The sequence below is a fragment of the Tiliqua scincoides genome, chromosome 2 (genome assembly GCF_035046505.1).
Source record: "Tiliqua scincoides isolate rTilSci1 chromosome 2, rTilSci1.hap2, whole genome shotgun sequence".
Lineage (NCBI taxonomy): Eukaryota > Metazoa > Chordata > Lepidosauria > Squamata > Scincidae > Tiliqua > Tiliqua scincoides.
The window spans coordinates 241,928,186-241,945,282 of NC_089822.1; the positions used below are offsets into that span (position 1 = coordinate 241,928,186).

General features: G+C 42.5%; 1 protein-coding gene across 1 annotated transcript in view; it reads left to right on the top strand.

The window, feature by feature from the left end:
• PRICKLE2 (prickle planar cell polarity protein 2) overlaps positions 1 to 17,097 on the top strand; it is a 127,206-nt gene that overhangs the window by 11,007 nt on the left and 99,102 nt on the right. The window contains exon 2 of the mRNA XM_066616984.1: positions 16,189 to 16,372. Within this exon, the coding sequence (XP_066473081.1) occupies positions 16,241 to 16,372 (132 nt within the window). The 5' untranslated portion in view covers positions 16,189 to 16,240. The remainder of the gene's footprint in view (positions 1 to 16,188; positions 16,373 to 17,097) is intronic.

The following is a 17,097-nucleotide window of genomic DNA, read 5'->3' on the forward strand; positions in this document are numbered from 1 at the left end:
AAATCTCCAGAGGGCCAGAGGCTCATTGGAGACTGGGGGCTTTCTGAGGGCCGCATTGAGAGGCTTCGAGGGCCGCAAGTGGCCCCAGGGCCGGGGTTTGGGCACCCCTGCTCTGGAGCATACAAAATAATGCACTGCTAGAGTGCCTGTGGGAAGGTCAACACCTTCCCTTGCCTGCCAGAGGAGCGTACTGGATCCACTGAGGCAGGTAGGATGATGGAAGAGGCAGGAGTGGGTGGGAGAGAGCGGAATGGGGGTGGAATGGGAGAGGAGTTGAAACTGGTCGGGGTGGGGAGGAACGAGATATTGAGGCTGCCAGTGGGGCATGGATCTGCTGGTGGTGATGGTGTGCACTGGATCCTATCCCCTCTTTTTGCAGCCTCTGACTTGCACCAGCAATACTACAGGTCCAAGGAGACCCATTGCAGAGTGGGAGGCTTACAAAGGGGTAAAGGGATTTAAATCCCATTTCCCTTTCAAAGCTTCCCAATCCCCCACCCCCTTTGGATACAGCACACACCTTTTCGGCATGACTTCTCTAGCAAGGAGGAAAAGGCTAGGATTGGGCTATTATTATTTCTTTAAAAGATTTTTATGCCACCTTTCCTATGCCCAAGGTGACTTACAATTCAGATTAAAATATACAATATATAAAAACAATACATAGAATCATAATAAGGGAGGTCAAGCAATTGGAGGAGGACAACCATTTTTAACCAAAGGACTGCTACAGGGGCAAACAAAATATACAGCATACAAACACAAAATGGAACAAAATCCTTACCGAAAGACCATGAGGGAGGGGGCAGTTTTTAGTTCCCTGGCAGGGAATTTCATAGTTGCTATTAGATCTTTCAGAAAGTTAGGTTTCACTGGAAGTGGGCATTACAAACTACATTACCAAGGTTTGTTCATGTCATCATTTGAGGTTGAATATCTTGTGGTCTGGATGTGACTTTTCAGCTCATCTGGTACACTTGCGATGAATATTCTTTGAATGTGATTGCAGGCACAGTAGGCAGGATACATTTTGGAAAAATTGTCTTTCCAACCTGAACTGTGGGATAACATGAGACCCCCCAAAACAACAATAATAACGAAAGCAAGTGCAGGACTTAAAGAAAGGAGATTCCAAAAGAACCTTGGACAGTTTGCCCCGTTGCTGCTGAATTGCTCTTATTATGGCATGTCCCAGGCTATATTTAAAAGCTAAAGGAACCTAGAGTGGTGGCATTATTTATCAGACTTGGAGCATACTGATAGCTGTGTTTGCAAACAGAGTGCTGGAAGGGAGTTGTAAAGTATTATATGACAATGCGTGCAGAAACGTATGCAAATATTTTATTTTAGCATGCTGCTATTGTCCGCCTCTCCTGCCCTTTTCTGCCATGCATCAGATTTCAAGGAAGTGTTGATAGAAAAATTCTATTTACGTTTGCCCTGCAATCTCATACCTATAATGATTCTGTCTGATGCAGTTTGATCAAATTCACTCCCACAGAAGTAATGGATAAAGATGAGCTTTTCTAGGGACTCTTCTTTTTGCAGATTGAGAAATTGCAAATGCAGATTGATTGCTGTATGAGAAAAAGCTTGCCTCTGTTTTGTAATGCTGTCATACAGTGGATCAGCTTTTCCTAGGCTGTTTTTAAACTGAATCAAGTTAAATGTCAATGTAAATTGTCCACTGGGTGGCAGTCTGCTGCCCCACACCCTTTCCTTGTGTCTTCATACAAAAGATCTTCTCATGGTATGATGCCTTGTTACCTCAAGGTAGTCTACAAATCTGCTTCTTGATCAGCTAGTATCAGCTACAAGGATTAATATTGAGTTTCCACCGAATGGTTTTGTGGTTAAGCGAACACTTGATGAACCCTTTAGGAATACTTTCTGAAACCCCATAAATACTGTGAATATCTGCCTTTGTTCTCAGTTCATTGCCATTTTCACTCTGTTTTTTCTTCTGATGAGTGCATCATCTTCTGGTCACATGGGCATTCCTAGGCCATCAGAGTTCATGTAGTGGTTTGGATGAAGTTATGCCACTATGTGGACAATCAGATCTGGCCACATTTTAATGTCATTGAGGACAAAAAAAGAAGCATTAAAAATCAGCGGTACAGGGCATGTATTTCAATACTGCCAAAAATGTTCATGAAAAGCAATCCTCTTTTGACTTGTCCCTAATTAGGATTTCCTTAACATATACTTTAACCAATCACTTGCACACATTGTAGTTATGGAAGTTTTTTTTTTTCCCCATTCTTGCAAAGCATATCTGGGATGGGAATTCTGATTTGTGCTGTACCAAAATTGTAGAAGTGGCAGAATCTCTTTGTACAGTTCTTGTTGGAGTTTGTTCCAGATAGGAAACTCTTCATTTTTTTATGGGCAAGGAGTTCTTTTTTTATATATACGTGCAGCAACATTCAACCTTCCGTTCCTCTACCAATATAATGCAACATGGTACAGTCTAGCCAGAGTTGTACCTTATAATTTTCCTGATTCTCTAACCATATTACTGTTTCTGAATAAGGAACTAGATGCAAGCATGGAACTGTGTGTATTAGAGGGACTGCTAATTTCTAGTTATCACTTTTCCAAGCCGACAGAGTATGGCTATTGTGTCCAAAAGTGGGTGGATTGCCCCACAGTTGTCCCTGTAGCAAGTTAGAGGGGCCAGGCCATGTCATGTCAACAAGGGTGGGAACAGGTGTTTTTTTTTTCTTTTGTAAAGCACAGGACAGGGATCATCTTGTGTTCTATGTTATTTGAGTAGGGAATCTACCTGTGAAGGCACCTGCAGTGCTTCGGAAGGAGAAGTGATCTTCTCTCTGCACTTTCTTGCTGACCTACTCTTTTGAAGGAGCCAGGCCAATGCACAACCACACCTTGCCACCAGTGCATCTCCACCAAATGGGTTCAGGCCAGCAATCTCATGTGGTCTCTGTGGTAGTGGGGCCAGATAGCACGTGTCCTACTGAACTATCAAGGAGCTTAATGTCAGAACATGTGGCAACTACCCTCATATAAGTGTGAAGGAACATCATGTCAGCTAGGGGAGGGACAGGTTTTTTTTTTTTCTTTTGTAAAGCACAGGACAGAGCTCATTTTGTGTTCCATGTTATTTGAGTAGGGAATCTACCTGCGAAGGCACCTGCAGTGCTTAGGAAGTACGAAGAACTTCTTGTGAGCACTCATAGAAGTGCTCACAAGAAGAATATCCAGCCTATGCATCTCTCCCCCTGTGGTCTCACTCGTGCTGCAGTTTGAAGAAAGTAAGAAACAGCAGGAGCCTTTCTAAGCTTCACCACATCCTAACACAAATGAGATAAATCAATGCCTCTCCTTTAAGCCTTCTCTGTGTGCCTGAGGGCTGGCAGGAAAAGCATGGTCTTATCTCACTTGTGCTGAGGGCTGAATAAGATAAGGACCAGCAAGAGTTTCTCCTGTTTCTTACTATCTCCTTTTCCCCAATACAAATAAGAGAAATCGCTGCCTCTCTCTCAAGCCCTCTGTTCATACACAAATATTTATTTACTGTATTTCTTTAAAAACAGTCATAAAGCAGTATCAAATCATGGGTGTCTAGTGAACCAACCCATTATTCTTGGACCCCTATCCTTCAGTTAAAACTATCCAACTTTCCAGTGCTGATGCAGCCCCAGTACTGCCTTGAGGTAAGGAAACAAATGTCAGTGTTACATTGAAGAGGCCTCTCTGACTGCCTCCCCATCACAGGGTGCAGCGCACGCCCCCTGGCGCAGCTACATCAATGCTGGAAAGTTGTACAGGATTGGGTCATAAGTCATTTTCCCCACTGTGTGAGGATCATAGGTGGAACACCAGAAGGAACACTTGAGCTCATTCCCACTACCTTCCCAGGACAAAGTATCTCACAAATAGTTATTCTTTCTGACTATGCTGGGATTTGAGCCCTTGTCATTGTAGGGCTTCAACCTTCAGCGCATTGTCTTGGGAGGAAGTCCTGCTGTCTTCAGTGGATGTTCTTTCCAAGTATGTGTGCTGCTAAGCCGACTCTTAGCCAAACACACTGTTCACAACACCAATCCTGGCATCAGCACTTGGAGATTAGAAGTAGCTGGCTAGAAAGTTAAAGCTAAATTAGATTGAATTAAAGCTTAATTGATGGAAAGGGAAGAGTGAGGAGGAGGCTCGGCAGCTGGGGACATTGGTTCTGCTGACAAGCCAGGAGGAGATTTTGCAGTGAGCTGCGCAGTGTAAAAATTTGGCACGGCCAAAGAAGTGATTCATTGTCACTTCACAGTTTTGCATCAGGAAACTCATCATTTTCGCCCACCAGGGGGAAATTTAATTGGCATGCTGAGGCTCCCCAGTTCCAAGTTAGGAATAGTGTCCTTCATATCTCTTCCAAGTCTTTTCTTTAGAGCTTCCTCTTTGCACAGCTTTCTTCTTCACTTCATCTCTGCTTGTTTGTTCTCTCTAATTTCATCATTGCTCTTGTCCTCTGTTTTTCCACTTGGGTTCTTTGTGTAGGGTCTCAGAATCAAACCCGTTTTTCTCATTACATTATATGTGTATACTGTATGCGTATATGAAACACAGCCCCAGATTTACAAATGTCTCTGGAAAGGAAGGCTATTCCTTACAGTGAATCATAGGCTAATGGAGTTGGATGGAACCCAGTGGGTCATCTAGTCCAACTCTCTGCTGCTGTTAGACAGGATATCCTATACCTAAATAATCCCCAATGGCTTCCTGTCCAGCTTTTCTTTCCAAACTCCCCAAGGATGGAGGTTTCAGAAATTGCTTGAGCTATTTATTCAGTTGCTCATCTGCTCTTATAGTTAGTAAGCTTTTTAAAAATATAATCTGCAACTGAAATTTTTATTGTTTATTTCAACCAGTTGCTTCTCGACCTGGTGCTGGTTTGGATAATACTTTGCCCTTAAGACTGTGCTCAGGTAAAAATCAAGAACAGGTATAGATAGGGCTTTCCAACAGTTTTTTGGTGTGGATTTCCCTGACCCTGTGAGCTAATTTGTTCATTTTTAGGTTCTCTCCACAACTGAAGGTAGCTGGGAAGAAACATACAGTAGGAGGGGACAACAAAAATTGTGCAATTTTTGGGAAGAGCATAATTCAATCAAGCCTGCTACTGAACACAAGGAGAGCCCTGCTGGATCAGGCCAAAGGCCCATCTAGTCCAGTTTCCTGTATCTTACAGTGGCCCAGCAGATGCCTCAGGGAGCACACAAGACAGCAAGAGACCTGCATCCTGTTGCCACTCCCTTGCATTTTGAGGTAGCCTAAAACCAGGAGGTTACACATAACCCATCACGACTTGTAACTTGTGATGGACTTTTCCTCAATAAATCTATCCAATCCCCTTTTAAAGACATTTAGACCAGACACCATCACCATATCCTGTATCAAGGAGTTCCACAGACTAATTACACACTGGGTAAAGAAATATTTTCTTTTGTCTGTTCTAACTCTCCCCACACTCAATTTCAGTGGATGTCTCCTGCGTTTGGTGTTGTATGAGAAGGAAAGGAACATCCTTCTATCCACTCTATCAATTCCCTGCATAATTTACTGCCCAGTGAAGATGGTAAACAACTGTTCTTCTCTTGGATTGATTTCCGAACTGTCAGCTCCACCCCTCCTCTCTATTTCCCACAGCCTGCCCACTACCCATGCACAAAACTTTCTTCTTAGCTAAGAATATCCAAGTGTTTCAGGCTTTTTTCATGTGTTTTCCTAGTACCTTTATCAGTCCTCTTTCCAAGCCTCTGTCTGTCTCTCTGCTTGGCTTCGCTCTGCATCTTCTACTCACCACCTTCTCCATCATGTTCCCTGCCACTACTTGGTTGTGTCACCAAGATGAGCTCCCCCACCAAGAGATCCAGATTACTTCTAGAACTTTTCCCCCCTGTATCAGGGCACATGGCACAACAATTTTGTAACATAGTTGGCTTTCTTTTTCAGACTTGCTCTGTGTTCAGATGTGCTTTGTGAAGGTGTGTGAGACACCGATTGTATTACTGTGCATAGCTGAGATGGTATAGTGATGTTTGTGTGGCTGAGATATATGTGGGCTTCATGCCATCTGGTACCAATAAAGTCCTTCTCCAATATTAGATTTTTTTTTTATTAGATTAGTAGCTATCAGTCCTGCAAATAAATCTTCAGGAGGAGTTACGTTCCCTCTGCTGTACTTGTCTGAGCTCTCACCACCCTTGTTTTCCTTCTTCACCCTGCCTGTGCCTCGATAGCATGTGGAGAGCAAGTGCGGATTATGTCTGTCTATGCAATCTCAGTGCCTCTTCAGAACACAGACTGGGGTCTGTTCTCTGCAAATGCTCCATCACAGTGGCGTAGCTAATGAAAATGTAGCCAAGTGCAAAATGATTCCCCAGAAGTGATGTCACTTCTGGAAGTGATGTCATACCCAGACTTTTTAAAAAGTGAAAAATGGGGCAGTGGCATAGCTGAGGCATCTGCTACCTGGGGTCAAAGGAGATTTTGTAGCCCATACCCAGGATGAAATCAAATTTAATTTAATAAGTAAATAAATAAAAAAGTTTTTTGGTTAATTGGCCATAACTTTTGATAGTATACAAATATTCCAACAAAGTTGTTTCACTGCATTTAGCATTAAATTACCTTTCCAATGATATATAACATGGTGGTATTATTTGTACATACCAAGGTTTTCACAATTTTGACCATTAGCGTCAAGCTCAGCTTGTTGCCTGGTCCAGTTGCTACTCCCTGCACCCCCTTATCTACGCCGCTGCTCCATCATGTTTAACATCCCCTCCTTACAAATAAGGAACTAGCACATCAGAGAGAACATTTCCCATTGTGCAGTTTTTCTCTATATAACATAGAGAAACATCTAAACTTATAACATAGGCTTATAACATAGGACAGCATCTAAAACTGTGGTTCTCCCACCTGAACTCAGAAGTCACACAGCCTATTCTGCCAACTCAGCATTCTACTGCCACATTCTTCTGCATGTATAGTTCAGGCCTGCCTTGGTACCATTGTAGGATACCAGTGTCCTGTACAGAACTGGAGCAGGCTGGTAGTAGTTGGAATGCCCGTCTGATTAGCTTTAAATGCTGGTGGGCTTTACTTGTTCTGTACTTCTTTGACTGCTGGTGGCTGTCTGGGCTAGACTGGTCTTGTTGGAGGCCTTTGGTGGTTAAAAATCACTGCCTCAGACCTTGCTTCATGTTGCACACAGGCCATATTAGTGCTGCTTTGGGGGCAGGCTTTGGTAGCTCTGGGATTTGTCATTGCCTGCTACTACTGCTGATCCTTTCCAGAATGGTCCTGCTTCTTTTAGGCAATGTGTGGGTTGCTAGTAACAGAATAGTTTGCTAATGTGTCAGCCATGTGGTTGAGGAGCTCGTGCATGTGATCCTTGACACAAGAGCAGTGGTCTGACTTGATTCATGACCATGTCCTTCCTTCCTGGTGTTAACTGAATAATGAGTTGTACACGACCATTATACATACACACACTTTTACCATTACATGCACGCTCACATTGAGCCATTCCAAAATGGCTTTTATTTTATTTATTTATTTTTCACATTTTTATACCACCCTTCCTTCAAAGAGCAGAGCTCAGGGCGGTTTACACAGCTGCTCCTTCCCTCTTTTTTGTCCTCACAACAACCTTGTAAGGTAGGTGAGGCTGAGAGAAAGTGACTGGCCCAAGATCACCCTGGAAGCTTTGTGGCTGAGGGAGGATTTGAACCTGGATCATCCAGGTCTAAGTCCACCTCCCAGACTACTACACCACCCTGACTCTCTTTTATGTTGCTAGCTTTTCACTCCCTGTCTGAAGAAAGTGTGGAGGGACTGATTAAACAGGTAGCCAGGTGACAACTCAAGCTAAAGTGACATAAAGTTCTGTTAGTGCCAACTTAAATCTTAGGTATCCTAATGGTTCAGATTTAGCAAAGTTCATCTTAACTAACTTGCAATGGAGCTGAAGGTTTGAGCAGTGGCATTGCTAGAGGGGACTGCACTGGGTGACACATACAGGGGGGTGACACCATTACTGGCCAAAACTTAAAATCTTAGTATTATTTTTGAATAATACCATCGTGTTATATATTGACTGATGTGTAATTTCATGCAGAATGCAATGAAACAGTGTTGACGTATCTCAATTCTATCAAAAATAACAAAAAAAACCAGTGAGAGAGGGGCAATGGTACATCACCACGCCCACCACCTGAGGTGTTGCCTTGCCCTCTGCCTGGGAGAAGGTCTATCATAGAAGTGATGCGCTGACCTCCCGTACCGGGTGATGCAACCCTACTGACACTTCTGGGTTTGAGAATCTTAGGATTTTCAGAAAGTAATCTATTCCACATCTATGCATGTTAGGATTCTAGATGGAAGTCCAAGTTGGAAAACAGCTCAGTCCATCTGCCAGGTGCTCAGTGCTGATGTAGAAAACCCAGACTTTGGTGGAAATCTTTACCAATGATTTTGGGAAGTCAAAAAAATATTGAACTTCTGTGACAAAGGGCCAAATCCAATCCAACTTTCCATCCCTGGTGTAGCCGTGCCAGTGAGGTGTGTGCTGCATTCTGTGGTGGGAGGGTTACCATGGAGGCCTCCATAAGGTAAGGGAATTTTTGTACCCTTGCTTCTGGCTTGCATTGCAGCTGCACCAGCACAAGAAAGTTGGATAGGATTGGGCCCAAGGCAGATATTTGAGGGAGAAAAAGTTGGTCCAAAAGGCAGGTCTCATTCAGGGTATGTAAGATTGGTGGTTCCATGGTGAAACCACAGTCTCCACCTACTTGTCATCATGTGAATATCCTAACACTATTCTGAAGCTTCAACTTAAGTGGCTTCAGACTTTTATTTATTTCCCAGCCTCACACATACCCTGCCACCGCTATTGTCTTACTTTCTTCATCTAATTGATTCACCAGCAGCAAAGTCCTGAGGAAGTGAATAAAAGATATGTGTTTTTGGCAGAGTTACGCTTATTTCTGTAAGGTCCTTTTGTCTGAATATGTGTATTAAATGGGACCGCAATTCTAAAAGCATTTACTCGAGAGTAATAAAACAAACAAAATGGGACTTAAGTCTACGTAAACCCGCGCAGGATTGTGCCGAAGGTCCCCTGAGCCTTTAATGACGGTGCAGAATCGACTTGAGGTTTGGAAGTTCCTGCAGGCTCCCAATACATTTAGTAAGAAACAGTGTGTCCAAGCAGAGAATTGCATCCAAAAAGAAAGCTAAACAGAATGTTTGGAAACAACCACTCTGCTTTACAGAGAGACACTGAAATAGCGGCTTGGCTTTCTAGTCAATGCAGAAAATATGGGTATTGTTTTCTCTTACAACCCTGGAGTCCTCCGCAATCTGTGTGTGTGTGCGGAGGGAGGTGGGGAATGTTGGGCTTGTCTAAAGATAAAAGACCAATTAATCAAGGAGCAAAAGTTGTGCTTGGGCCAGGAGGTGTCAAATGAATGGGTTCCCCCATCGCCACCCCCTCCTATATTTTTGTAATAGCATGCCTCTCTACCTGCTCTGCGCTGTTATTCTTTATATGGTAATGCGTTTGACATGCTGGCCACGGATCATGAGCTTTCCCAGACATATGCATTCTTCTCCCATGTGTTTCATTGGCAAAATGCTATCTCTGCTACATAATATAACAGTAAGTGCATTGTCAGTCCCTCTTTCTCTCTTTTCCATTCCATTAGAAGGAATATAAGAATGGTTGAGATACTCTGCGTATAAGTCATCAGCAGTTCAAGAGATCCAGTTCTGATTTTGTTCACAGCAGGGGTCTTGAACTACCAAGCTGAATCGGGATGCTATTTTCATAATAGAGTGATTATTTTCATAATCAGGAGTGCAGATAGGAGCAGCTCTAGCAGGAGGAACAGCTCCTCTCCTTTTGTGAGGGGGAGAGAGAAAAGATATGGAAAAAGTATGTAAGTATGTTTGTATTTCTCCTTAAGTGTCAGTTTTGAAGGGGAAAAGCTCTGGTCATGTTTGCTACCCTTCAGGATTTCTGAAGCCTGCTGGGGATTGGAAAAAATGTATGTTCAAGAATCTTCACGCCTTAAGAACAAGGCCTCTCACCTGCAAGCCCAGTTTGCCATCACTTGTCTGTTCACATCCCTTTCAAATATAAGGTTGGTTGAGGAAGTTAGGAGATCTCGCAGTGAGGACTGACTGGTAGAAGTGATAAGAACTACAAACCAGCAAATACATTTTTTTAAAAAAAAGCCCACCACAGTGAAAAAGGAATATCATCATAAAAAGCAAATAAAAAGAGCATTCCCTGTTTCAACATTCATGCCAAACCTTTTTTCCCCCCAAAACAAAGCTAGGTTTGCTGTGCGTGCCAGAAGATGAGCAGTAACTAACTAGACAAGGTTGGGCTTTGCCTACTTGGACATTTCATAACGTGGGTGCCACAACAGAAAAGGCCCCGTCTTTATGCCCTACTATTGAACTCCCCCAGTCAAGGGAGTATGGAGCGGGATCTCAAATGTTGACTAGAGTGCATGAGTAGATACACGTCCTTTAGGTTGTTCTTTTAAATTAAGGCGTTTTGTAGGGGCAATTTGGTTTCATTGCTGAAACATGACTGAAAAGGAAGTGTGCTCTTATCCAGGCATATTTGTTTTCACAGTAGGCATGGAAGTTATGTCAGTGCCATGGAAGCTCCTGTCACACATCTTGCACCACCACAGTAAGACAAGAAGTCCTATACTAGGGGTGGCAAACGCATTTCATATAATGTGCCAAATAGCTTTTGTGGTGCTTGCTGAGGGCCAGAAGTGACATAATTAAACTGGTGGAAAAGATGCACTGCAGACACCAGCCCATGAGTCGACCCCACAGATAAGTCGAGTGCAGGGTTTGAGCCAACAATCATGGAATTTTCTATGACGCTCGGATAAGTTGGGGGTTAAACGTAGGGGGGTGTCTGACTATAGTTTTGTCTGATTTTACCTGAGGCCAGATCCTGAAAAATAACCTACCACTAATTGCTACCTAAGAACTATAGTCTCTAATTTATTAAAAACATAGTAAAAGATCATAAGATACGTTTTTATTCTTTTTTAGATTTGTGTCTTCACCACCCTTTTGTAAACACTATCAGAGTAAGTGCACGGTAAACTACATACCAGTAAAACATTGGTTCCCAACCTGGTATTCATGTACTCCCAGGGACACTCAACAGGACCTTTAGGGGTACTTGAAAAAGAATGGCAGAAAAAGGCAGGCCATGCTCCAGAATGCCTTGCAAGGACCAGCAAGGCAGGAAGGGAGGTAGCTAGTTGGCTGTGAAAGCCCCACCAATAGCTAGTTTTTGGTCATCAATTCATGTATGAACAAGTGATTGAAAACCAGCACAGTAAAAAAGCTGAAACATAATATGGAAAGTGATCAGTCACCTAGAATTTCTCAGCACACTTCTGGTGCAAAATAGTGCAAAGGCAGAGTCTTTTGTTCCTCAAACAGATAAAAAGAAAACACTGTGATGAATACATGAAGTCTGGGTTTTCATAGAGAGGAGATGAGGGCTTGTATTATTACAAGCATTTTGCTAATATGAAGGGTACAGTTTATTATTGTCAAGGGCTATGCAGGTGAAAAAGGTTGGGAACCACTGCAGGAGATCCATGAATCAAATCCACCTTTAAGGTGGACATGAGGAGAACCATGAATCAAAGACACCTTTAAGGGTGTCTGCTGTGTTAAGCCAGAAGCTGTACTTACAACATACAACTCATAACACATAACAGAGAGTGTGCAATTCAATTCACAGCAGAGAGATGAGATATTTGCAACCCTTTTTACTCAGAAGTAGACCCACTGCTTTCCATGGGTGTTATTCTTAAGTAATGGTGCACTGAATTGTAGCCTGGGAAGGAGGGTCCCATCCTGGTGTTTCAAAAAACAGACCTGCTTTGCAAGCATTTGCCAAGCAGATCCAGGCTGCAGCAGAAGGAAGGAGAATAAAGGGTTAACTTTGGCTGGGAAAGCAACTATAGCAACTCAGGAGGTGCCTGCCTGAGCTGAGCAACAGCTCAGCTGAGAAAGGAAACTGTTCAGAGTAGAAAGGCTCTGCCGTCTGATTGACCCGGAGATAAGGCTGAGTGAGAATTGGAGCTGGATTACTTGGCAGAAATTTCAGAATTACTATACATGAGTATCTAAGCAGATTATATCCAGAAATAAGCACTTCGTTCTCACATAGAAACTCATTAGCTGCAAATGACATAAGAGAAAATGTGCAAATCCTGATCATATGTTCAAGATATGAGAGAGCCCAAAACAGGGTGGTGGTGGATAAGGATCTTCTGGGTGTGACATCCAACACAGCTGAAGGTAGTACAGAAAGGAACTGTGCTGAAGCAGCTCTCACAAGGAAAATCTTGGAGATCAGTGTATGCAGTGGTGTAAATGGTGGGTGGCATTTGGTATATGCAATAAATTTGCCCACCTTGCAACTTCAGCTCCAGCTTGACTTTCCTCTGCAAAATGTAGCTGTTGTTTTCTTTTCCACTTTGCCTCCTGGTACCGCAGTTTATTTTATGACTTTCCTAAACTTTAAATATTTTTGCTGCTCACTGGCATATTCTGCAGGGATCTATGTGATGTATAGCCCTGGGAATGACAGCCAGTGAAATAGTGATAAGCAATACGAGAATACTCATTTTTCATATACTGAACCTCTGATCCTCTAACTATCAAGTTTTTGAATCACTGACACTGAGCTTTGATGGGTCTCCCCCATAGTTGGTGGCAGCTTGAGAACTGACAGAGTTGAAGAATGCAGCTCGGGGGCAATAAATTGCCTTGCATGTTGAGCTGATCAACATTATGTCACAGATGAAATTGACTATTGAGCCCATTGCTTCAGTGAGAAGCATAGGACCCCTTCATACAGTAGCTGATTAATTAAAGCATTCATATGAAATTGTGCTCGGACTGTTTTTGAGGGTAACAGTCAGAGGCCGTGAAGAGGCTCTTTGACTTGCTCGATGCAAACCAGACACCCCAGCCTGTATGCGCATCTGTGTGTATTTTAAATCTGATGAAAAGCAGGAAATGGAAAAACTTGGCAGTGCTCCCTGGTTTAACTTTAATAGGGCCTATTGGCTTGCTGAATTTTTGTGCTCTGTGGGCTGCATGGAAGTTTAGGCTTAACTGCATCAGAATTGTTTTATTCCTACACCTTGTAAGGCAAAGGATAAAATGAAGCAACAGGACAAGTCTATGCATGTGTGCTCAGAGGTAAGCCCACTGAGTTCAATGGGATTTACTCCCAACTAAGTCTGTACAGATATACCCCCTGCCCCTGCAGATAGCTGAAACCACGGATACGAAGGAACGCCCATCCCCGCGGTCCTGGGGGGCCACCCTCCAGTGCTCTGCTCCCTCATCTCTGGAGGAGCCTTTGAGCTAAAAGCACGTGACTTCCGGTTTCACAGAGAAACCAGAAGTGACGTTTTTAATTCCTTATTAAGAATTGGGAGGCCCAGGGAAGCCCTCCAGAACTGTTCATCACCGGCTCCCCTCACCTCTGAAGGGGGTGCACGCAGGGATGCATGTGCTCAAGGGGGGCGGACCCTATCCGTGGATGTGAATCCGCAGATACAGGATTCATGGATATGGGGGCCCCCTGAATAGGATTGCTGAGTGAGAACGTTTGCCTGACTAGTCTTGGAGAAAGAAATGCACATGATCTTCCTGAGGAGTGATATTTTAATGTTTATTTGTATTTTATCTTGTTTTGTATTTTAATCTTGATTGTTAACTGCCCTTTGGGGAGAAAGGTGGAATATAAATCCAATAAATAATAATAATAATAATAATAATATTCGATGGGTAAAAATATACACAGGTTGTGGATAACAAATCCACTGAGGTTCCGTTCCAGAATGCCTAGTGGGTAAAAAAAAATGTGAATAAAAAACAGTGAAAAAATGTATTTAAAGACCCAATTCCAGATTTCTTGCCCCTCCATTGCTCCTAATGGAATAAGGTCTTGCCTCGTCATCCGCAGGAGTTTGATTCTGGGACTCCCTGCTGATACCATAAAATGTGTTAAATAAAAACAGTTTAAAAAAAACTGTGTCTCTTTACAATTGGTTTAAAAACAGTGCTTCTTACTGTTGTAGAGAGGCGGTCAACAATTGCAAAGGTCACCCTGTCCTTGCCTGGCTCAGCTGAAAAATGGAATGATTGCTTGTATGACTGTCTTTCTACAACAGTAAGAAAAACAGTTTTTTTTAAACTAAAGGGATGCATTTTTACCCTTCTCCAGGGATCAGCACATTCCTTCTCATTTGCGTGACCATTTGTGTTGAATCAAACATCCATGTATAAAACATCCGTGTATGGTTGTACCTGCATGCTGTGATAGAAGGATGGCTGGATATGCCATCCCCAATCTTAAATGCACAAGGTCTGGCGGTTAGTACTGAGTGGTCAAGGGAAAGAAAAGCCACATTGAAAGCGTCTCCTGTGCTACCAAAAAGCATCCCAGCTAACAAAACCATAGTATACAGTTGTGCTTGGAGATATTGGATGGAAACCTGTCTATGGAAGAGCGGATTCCAGGGCTGCAACTATTGTTTGATTAACTGACGAGGTTAATACATTAAAAATAGGCTAGAAACATTATATTGGTAAAAATTGCAATTTGCAAGCACCATCTTCAGAGACATTCCTCCTCTTTCTCTCTGCTTCATCTAAGATCTGCTATTGTCACATGTGCATATTGTCATACTGTGTGCTTTTGCTTTGGAATGATTGTTTTACTCCTATGCAGATTGAATCACATGATTCATTAATCACCTGAGACTGGAATCCTAAACACATGTACAAAAAGTAAGCCCCACTGAACTCTGTACTTCTGTACTCAGTACTTCTGAGTAGACATGTATACGACTGCACTGTACAACTCATGCAATTGATTAACTCTGATCCTATGCTGTGTGACAGGATATTCCTATAGAACAGGATTAGCCATGTCTAGAAAAGTTTGCAAAAGGACTTCCTCCTGTGACATAATATACCAGTGTAAATTAATTACATGAAATGAAAGGGTGTTGTATACCGTCCCTTTCAAACATTCACACTCCCAGTCTTTCCTTCTGCTGGGATTTTTTTCCCTGCTGGAAACTAATTTCTCCTTTTTGTTTGTGGTTTACTCTGATGTCTCCATTCTACGTATGGACCCCTTTCTGTATGAGCTATGGTGGAAAGTCATATCTTCCCAATAAGTGGGCACTGGAAGGAGGTGAAGGGGGAGGAAATAGCAGAATATGTGACAATCAAACAAACGATATAGAAAATTGCTGAAAGGAGAGCCTCCTTATCTCACACAAAATCTTTGACTTGAAGTACCTTAACTGAAGATGCTGACAATTTTAATTTGCCGCTTCCCATATTGAAAATAAGCACGCAGGGTACTGCCTTTGAGCTCTAGTTCCTTCTTTGGAAGGCCAACTTAGTGGTAATCTTATATTAAAGCAGCAATTGCCAGTGTGTGACTTTCATCGCTCGCCCTGATAGAAGACAACCATGTTTATGGTGTTCTATCATTGTAATGGAATTTGCCATTCTAAGCTTTCTGTTTACGTTGACATTTAGCATACTGTATGTGCCAGCTCTTCAGCTTGCTGATTTGGACACGCTGGCTATCTGGCTGTGTGCATATTTATGGGCGCTGTCAAAAGAGAGGAAAGTGAAGAGGTGTATCCCAGATCATCTATCAAATAGATTTGACCCTTAAATCCCTGAGGCCAGCTCGACATGGGTGGTCCAGTGTTCATTGTTTCTCCCCAAACAAAAGGACGATGTTTGGATTTAGAAAACTGCTTTGGGGCATTTTGGCATTTTGTCAAGGACAGGTTGCTGTTTACATTTATACATACTTTACATATCCCATTCAGGCTTATTATAGACAGATGCTTTCTCCAAGACTGAAAACAACAACCTGGTAACCATTTCCCATGCATGTGCTAATTAAAGCTACAATTCATGTAATCCACAGCCTTCTGCAAAGCAAAATGAATTGCACCAGTGTTCTCCAGCTAGGGATAAATGCCTCTTAACAGCATTTCCACTGTATTTCTAAACACCAGAGGGTCACCTTTATCTCTTGGCTTTTTTTTTCCACTCCAGGAAGATTTGCCGGCACTGTAAGTGTCCACAGGCAGAGCACTTTGAAACGGCGATGCCTCTGGAAATGGAGAAGACCGTAACCAAGATGATGTTTGACTTCCAGCGGAATTCAACTTCCGATGATGACTCAGGTTGTGCTTTGGAAGAGTATGCTTGGATTCCTCCAGGACTGAAACCAGAACAGGTATGTAGTTGCTTCTGGCTGAGAAACATGAGATGCACAAATTTTAAATGTTCCATGGCCCACAATAAGATTTACTTTATATTTTTTTGAAGAAATTGGGGGGGGGGGCTCTTGGAAGGAGCTCTTTAAACTCATTCATTGCCACCATGTTGTAATATTCTGGACACACCCAGAAGCTTGTACCCAAAGATAGCAAAGACATTGACACCATTTTCAACAATAGCATTAACCAAGCATTGCAAATAAGCCCATAGAAGTTCCTACTTGCTTCCTAGCCTGTGCTGATGCATATTAAACATTTATGACATGCTGGCAGTCTAAAAGCAAAACATTTTGGGGGCCATTTGATCAGCACGAAAGGGAAGTATATGGAGTTTCCACAGTATATATTGTACACACAGAAATGAACATTATGTAATATAGAAATGAATGGCCTTGATAACATAACACAGCTGACATTAGGGAAAAAAAGTTTTGCTAGTCATCTCAGCCCTTTCTAAAGCATAGGTAACCCAGGTAAAGTGATCCCGGGCTTGTTCTGAAAACAGGTGCAAGGTAAAATCATTTAGATGGAGCTTCCCAGACATATTTGTTCATTTATAGGCTGCATCTGAACTTGCTTGGTTCTAAGTTGCAGATCCCAAGCAAAACAATTCTGAATATACTGCCTCCTGGAATGAGGAGAGCTGTATGCTCTATATTGATCAATCTTATTTCAAAAACTT